Source organism: Neltuma alba, unplaced genomic scaffold (genome assembly GCF_004799145.2).
Source record: "Neltuma alba isolate B1F8T4 unplaced genomic scaffold, ASM479914v2 tig00004271_pilon, whole genome shotgun sequence".
NCBI classification, from domain to species: domain Eukaryota; kingdom Viridiplantae; phylum Streptophyta; class Magnoliopsida; order Fabales; family Fabaceae; genus Neltuma; species Neltuma alba.
In genome coordinates this window covers 63,464-70,940 of record NW_021633630.1, presented here as the reverse complement: position 1 = coordinate 70,940, position 7,477 = coordinate 63,464, and the positions used below count along the sequence as shown (strand labels likewise).

The window sequence follows — 7,477 nt, the reverse complement described above, 5'->3', positions numbered from 1 at the left end:
ATTTTAAAAAAAATATGATGTTAACTAATTTATCTAGCATACTCAATTCACTCAAATTAGTTATTAGATTTATATTAAAGATCAGAAGAGTATAATATATTTGCATTAGGCCAATCTTTTCCCATTTATATGAAGGTATATATATATTACCATTGGTTTTAAATATAAAAACTAGTTTATAATGCAAATACATTACAAACTAACTCTTATGATTAGGATTGAATGTAATATTTTTTTGTTTAACCAAAAAGTTATATATCAATGCGAAGTTAAAAGTAGTACGACTGATTCCTCAAACTTCAAGTGGTGCATGGGACTCACATTTTATGTATAAACATGCTTGTATGGTTTAAGATATAAGTTGACAAATATATAAGTATTAAATTAAATCAGATTGACTATTATAGTATTATCGCACCCAAAAAAAAAAATCAACTTGACCATTGATCAATTTATTTCTCGAAAGATATTGCCATTATTAATTCTTGATTTAGTGTACTTTGGCACTTTTTTGTGGCAAAGAATAAAAAAATAAGAGAATTAATTCCCCTGCATTTAGTTGAAAGCATAGTTATGACACTATGTTGACAAGAGAGTCGGAAAATTAATAAAATCAAGGATCAACTTGACGGGGGAGGTTTCTATATAGTCACTACTGTTTGTTTGGCTTGGGCGATGGATTTTAGCATATATGCTAAGGAGGGGAATTTTCTTTGGTTCTTGGTACATACTAACCTATATACGATTATGGGATAATATCCAAATAATTGCCTCTTTTCCCTGTAGTACTGTAATTACTTAAACAATTGTTTAATGACATGATTTGCTTAGTAAAGACTCTTAATTACTCACAAGCATTGGATGAGTTTAAAACTAAGTGTACACGGATAACTACTTCGATCCTATAGACAAATTAATCCCCTCAACGTAGAAAACAATCCAACGGTTGATATAATTTTAATCCAAAAATGCTCTCGATTTCCCTTCTCTACTCAAAAGTGCATCTTTGTTTTTTCAATACACAGTTTAAAATGTGATGAAGTGGCCGGCGTCCAAAAGCTGGGCTTATGATCCCGTCCTGTTTGGCAGAGTAGTGGAAATTCCTATAAGCATGTTTTATGTAAGTTAAGACAAAACTCTTCTCACATACTTATCTCGTATTTTGTAAATCACTATTGAAAATCAGCTTATGAGCTACTTGTAAGTTATTCCAAACAGGACCTAAATAAAGTGATCAAAGCTAAGGCTTAGAAACTTTTGTGAAACCCATTCGTCTAATGGACTTCAATGAAGAGTTTCAACTCGTACTACCCATGTCCCAAACATGTCTTAAACGTTACGTTGCCCCTCTGACCGGCATCTAAAGCATACAAGAATCACAAAGAAAAGAAGGGGAAAAAACAAATGGTTCACAAAGTTGCGTTAAACTTGTAGCTGGGAGTGCAACGAGAATTAAAAAGAACAAGTCAACCATTGCTCACGGATATCCCTTGAAAGTTGAGAGCTTAGACAGATCCGCTTGCCAACTCAATAAAATAGACAACTTCAGTTCATCCCTTACTTCCTGGTGGTTGAACCACCGTCCGACCTTTCTACTTGTCTCTTGCATTATATTCATTCACCTTACCACCACTACTTCTTCCGCCCTTTTTAAAAAAGCAAACCATCTATCAATAACAAGTTGTCTTGATAGCAGCAGCGTTATTTGTTTGTTTTGGGTGACCAAGTAAGAAAGGCTTCCAATTACCAAAATTATAGTGTTAAATGAAGCCTATAATAATATTAGAGGATCAGACATTCACAGTATGAGGGTGAATTAGCTTATTAGAAATATAAATGATTTTATGGTATTTAAAATAAACATACGAGAAAAGTTTTATCTTAACTTGCATAAAAAAGTATTTTTTTCTAAGGGTTATTCCAGATGCTCCTAGTGTAAGATTAAGGGTGTGTTTGGATGAAACCAAACCGTGGTTTGGAAAAGTGATTTTGGAGAATAGATTCTGGGAAAATAGATTCTGTGAAGAATAGATTTTGTAAAAAAGTGATTCTGAGAAGTGAGAGTGTTTGGATAGTTGTTATCAGAAGCACTTTTTATATATACAAATTACTAAAAAAAAGACATAAGTTAATATGATAATTACAAAAAAAATAGATTTTATGATATATTTTAATTTGAAGGAATAAAATTGTTAATAATATGTTTTTTACCAACATAATTAATAATACATAAGATAATATAATTAATAAATAATTAATGTGTATATATATTTATAAAATATAAGATTAAATATATTTATAAAAAATATGTTTATAAAAAAAATAACAAGATACATATCATATAGGCCCTCACACTCTCCCTTCTTTCTCCAAAAGCAAAAAAAATTTGCTTTTTCCAAAACCATGGTTTTGGAGTCAAAACCATGGTTTTGACCCAAAACCATGGTTTTGATTTTTGGAGGGAGTGTTTGGGTAGATTATTCCCCAAACCATGGTTTGGGGTGTCACCCAAACACACCCTAAATTCATAATCTTGCAATTGTTGGAAAGCTAGCTTTCATAGTACGAAGTGATTGTGAAGGGGATCAAATTATTGACGCGTAGAGATATATGGAACATTTCAGATTGCCCGCACAAGCTTCCCAGTCCCCACGATATTCCGGTTTTTCTGACTTTGTTGGGTTGGTGTGGCTGTTGACATCTCAGACGTGGCTGATCTCACAGCCAAATAGCCAATGTCTTTTGCTTCGAATTCGAACCCCCAAAGTTTTCAAAAGCCGACAGCAACGTGTCGTCCAATATGAACCTCCCGGTTCTCCACTACCTGATGTGTCCTCCGAATCCCCCCTCTCCAGATCCTTCTCAGCGTCTCCTCGTCCTTTCAATAAAATCGTAGCACGAATTTTATTTGTAGTATTTATCGTCTCCCCTGTTTTTATCCCTTGTATTATCATTTGTACCTATTTTTCTAACTATACAATACATTTCAATGAGAATATTTAAGAAAAATAGATTTCATTATCAACAAAAAATACAACAATTCATTCGGTAAAAAAAAACATATACGAGACTATATAAATATTTTATTTTATTTTTGAAAATATATAATAAGAAAAAGAGAGATTTGGAACAAAATAATGATAATACACATTCCCATGATCAATAATCAATAATCAAAATAATAGAAGAAAATCAAGCGGCCAAAAACCATGGGACAGTACCATGGGTCATACGCCGGTTTTGTAGCGGAACAGCTAGCGTGAGTAAGACTCTTGACCTCTCTAGCGCTAACAATCTAGATCCTTGGTTTCGTTCTCTTTCAATTGGAAAAAACTTACTCCTCCTATTTTTAATATAAGACTCATTTAACTAATTTGATTAGATTAAAGAAGTTAGGTAAGTTAGTTAATTATAGGAAAATTGACACATTTTTCCTAAAACACCATAATCATCTTTCTTAATACCCCTTAAAATTGACATCAATACTAATTATGGTTGAGAAAGTATCTATAGGGGTAATTTAGAGAAAATTAATAAATATGAGAACTGGGTCTTATATTTAGAACCAAAACCAACTCAAGAATTGGATCCTATATTAAGGATCGGAGGAGTATAACGTAAATAATTTTAGGAAAAATCACAAAAAAAAGACCATCAAAATAAAAATAAATAAATTGGGAAGTATGATAGTATTAGTATGGGTTTTGATAATAATTTCATGAAGAGGTCTCTGTATGTAATTTTTTTATTTTAACGGTTTTTTTTGGCAATTTTTTCATAATTTTAATCTCCTCCTTTTATAACTAGGTTTACCATTGCTAGGATACACTTTCCTCTGATCAAAATAATAGAAAATCTGGTTTAAAAAAAAAAAAAAGGACAATCAGGCGGCCAGAAAGTAAGGAACAGCATCATGGGTCATGCGCCGGTAATGCAGCGTGGTAGTGATGTGAGTGGGACCCTCTTACCAGCCCGCAGTGTCCAGCACCAGTCATTTCGGGCTTTAAATAAATCAAACCCTAAGACTACTTTTCTTTGCTGTCTTCCGCTGCTTTCTCATTTCTCATTTCTACTCTGCTGTGTCTTCTCGGCCTTGGACCCTCCACCCTCTGCAACTATGGGTAATCACTGCTATTTCATGGATTTTACTTTATTTTCGTTCATTATTCTACTTTATCTTCTCTGATCTGATTCTATTTCATTCTTGTTTTTGTTCGTTTGAAATCAGGCAAGATCAAGATCGGAATCAATGGTAAGTGATCTTCTACTACGATCTACATCCTCTGGTTTCATTTTCTGCTCGTTCGCTTGGATCGAGTCTATTTTTTTTTTTTTATTTGGATATTTGATTTGTCAGTGACTTCCTGAAGTGATTCGAGTTCTTGTTTTCGTTTGCGTTTTCGCTTCCAGGATTTGGAAGGATTGGTCGCTTGGTGGCGAGAGTGGCTCTGCAGAGAGATGATATCGAACTCGTTGCTGTCAATGACCCTTTCATTTCTACCGACTACATGGTATACCTTACCGTTATCTATGTTCATGTTTCATCACCGTATGTGTGGAATTGTCGTCACTCAGCTGTGATTAGCTCTCTGATCGGATTCTAGTTCTGTTTTGTTCAGCTTTTCCATTGAGTTGATGCGTGTTCAGTTTAAGTTGGTAGTCTTTAGTTGTCGACTTGCTCCACATGTTTTCCACTGTACGAATGAAATTATGAATTTGGCCTACGATTTTTCCTTTACATTTTTCTGAGTGATCGTCACTCGTGCCTGGCAGACATACATGTTCAAGTACGACAGTGTTCACGGCCAGTGGAAACATCACGATATCACGGTCAAGGACTCTAAAACCCTTCTTTTCGGTGAAAAGTCTGTCACTGTGTTTGCTCACAGGTGATGCTCTAGAAATTTTCTTATGGTTGTGCTGGTAAATGTTAACACTACGTCTCGAAGGTGAAGATTATACGTTAACCTTGTAACTTCGTGTATCAGGAACCCGGAAGAGATCCCCTGGGCTGAGACTGGAGCTGAGTTTGTTGTTGAGTCCACCGGTGTCTTTACTGACAAGGAGAAGGCTGCTGCCCATTTGAAGGTTTGCCTTTGTGCACTGCCCATTCTCTTGCCCTTAGTATTTGTCGTTTGCTCATACAAGCTTATTTTAAACGTTTGCATAATGGTATAACTTTTCACTGTTATCTTTTCTTGTATAACATCTTTTGGGACTGATTGGCGCTGGGTCTTGAAGCTTAGCTAGAAGCATGTCAAAAATGCCCGTCTTACATACACTTTGCTTATAATTTCTTTTTCAATGGTATTTTATCACAGTTTGGATTTGTGAGGATTGTGTGAAATGATTATTTGTCTGATTTGTTTTGCTTGAGCCAGGGTGGTGCAAAGAAGGTTGTCATATCTGCCCCTAGTAAAGATGCTCCCATGTTTGTCGTAGGTGTTAATGAGCACGAATACAAGCCGGAACTGAATATTGTCTCCAATGCAAGCTGCACGACCAACTGCCTTGCTCCACTTGCCAAGGTTATTAGGCCTTCGGATGCTTATACTGTATTTGTTTGCCATACTGTTCTGTTATATTAATCTTCCTTTGTCAATTGTAGGTTATTCATGATAGATTTGGCATTGTCGAGGGGCTAATGACCACCGTTCACTCCATCACTGGTGGGTATAATTAACTGTAACATCTAGCATTTCTCATTTTTGTGTGCTAAGAGTAATTGTGACTTTCTTGCTATATTGCCGCTCAGCTACCCAGAAGACTGTTGATGGGCCATCAAGTAAAGACTGGAGGGGCGGAAGAGCTGCCTCATTTAACATCATTCCGAGCAGCACTGGAGCTGCTAAGGTGAATAATTGGCATTCATATATTACTGTAAGCTGTTACCTTTTTCTGGTCTCCTTCACTGATATACTCTTGTTTGCGTCAGGCTGTTGGGAAAGTTCTTCCTTCTTTGAATGGAAAATTGACTGGAATGGCATTCCGCGTTCCTACTGTGGATGTCTCTGTTGTTGATCTCACTGTGAGGCTGGAAAAGGCAGCCTCCTATGACCAAATTAAAGCTGCCATCAAGTAAGATTTTATTCTCGAAGCAATTCTTATAGTTAACTTTTATTTGATCGTTGAACTCTTTGATATTAGCTGGAATGTTTTTGGGATTGCTTTGCTTCTGGCTTGTCTGATTTGATGCTACTGTCTTTCAGGGAGGAGTCCCAGGGCAAGTTGAAGGGAATCCTTGGTTACGTTGAAGAAGATTTGGTCTCCACTGACTTCGTTGGGGACAGCAGGTGCGGATCATCATCTGATTGGAAGTTGTTAAATTCATCAAATTCTTTATCTTGTCTTCTTTAGATCCATATATTTCCTTGGAGCTAGGAGTTGTATGTTAACCTTTTTCCTCCTTTCAGGTCAAGTATTTTTGATGCTAAGGCAGGTATTGCTTTGAACGATAACTTTGTGAAGCTTGTTGCTTGGTATGACAACGAGTGGGGTTACAGGTAATTCATCTTTCTTTCTTACTATTGCATGGTAGCGGTACCTTTAAAGCTGGTCAGGGGAAGGGTAAAGTGGTAGATAGCTAATGCTTGCTTTGTCTTTAATATTGCAGCACACGCGTTGTTGACTTGATTACTCACATGGCCAAAACTCATTAAGCCGGTACTGCAAGTAGCCTGCTGAGTGCTTGTCTTTATAAAGTTTGGCGTAGTCGCAGTCTAGTTTCCTGTCATGGAGACTGAGAGTTCCAAATAAATGGTTTCCTACTGCATCCCTCGTGTTGCTGTGGGAAACGTTGGTTTCTTAGGCCTTTCGTTTTAATTGCCTCTTTTGTGGAGGAGCTGGAGATTCTGAATTTTTATACCTGTATGTCTTTGACTTGTGATGTCAGATGGTTTTCGTGTCTCCGTTTCTGATTTTTGTTTCTTTCAAATTATGGTTGTTTAGCCTACGGAGAGTACAGAAAATGTACGAGGTTGTGCGGTGCCTCTCGAGTATATTGAAGCAATCATACCTTGGTCGTTATTAAATAAAACAGGCTGAATTATTTCAGTTCCAAATTCCTAATTACGTGAAAGTACAACTATTGGCCAAACAATGGAAAGGAGAGGGAGGTACAATTGGTAAACTAGCGGATTGAGGGTTAATTACTGGCCCCCGTTTTGTGCACTTTCTCTCTGCCTCCACCATAACCCCAGGTTCATGCAGCCTCTTCCCCCTCCTTGGCTCATTCCCAACACCATCTCTTTTCCCACCATCTTCTCAATCAGTAAATGACTTGCCGTTCCTTCCCTGCTCTTTTCTTTCCCTTGGTCACAAAGTCACTGGCTTCCTCTGCAGCCATCTCCGCGGTCACGTTTCCTTCGCCGTCGGCTCGACTCCTGTCAGACAATCATGTAACAGAACATGAGAAAACATACAATGATAGTCTAAGAATTTGGAAAAGCCTAGAGTGAGGAATACACTGAAGAGAATG

General features: G+C 36.8%; 1 protein-coding gene across 1 annotated transcript; it reads left to right on the top strand.

The window, feature by feature from the left end:
- The first annotated feature begins 3,913 nt into the window (after positions 1–3,913).
- On the top strand, positions 3,914–7,061 carry LOC114744131 (glyceraldehyde-3-phosphate dehydrogenase 2, cytosolic). Its single transcript, XM_028932321.1, has 12 exons — positions 3,914–4,121; positions 4,229–4,252; positions 4,411–4,511; positions 4,774–4,889; positions 4,989–5,088; positions 5,382–5,528; positions 5,609–5,669; positions 5,756–5,853; positions 5,936–6,078; positions 6,210–6,293; positions 6,414–6,503; positions 6,614–7,061. Exons 1-12 carry the CDS (start codon positions 3,914–3,916, stop codon positions 6,657–6,659), a joined length of 1,218 nt encoding a protein of 405 aa, XP_028788154.1. The 3' UTR covers positions 6,660–7,061.
- The last annotated feature ends 416 nt before the right edge of the window (positions 7,062–7,477 follow it).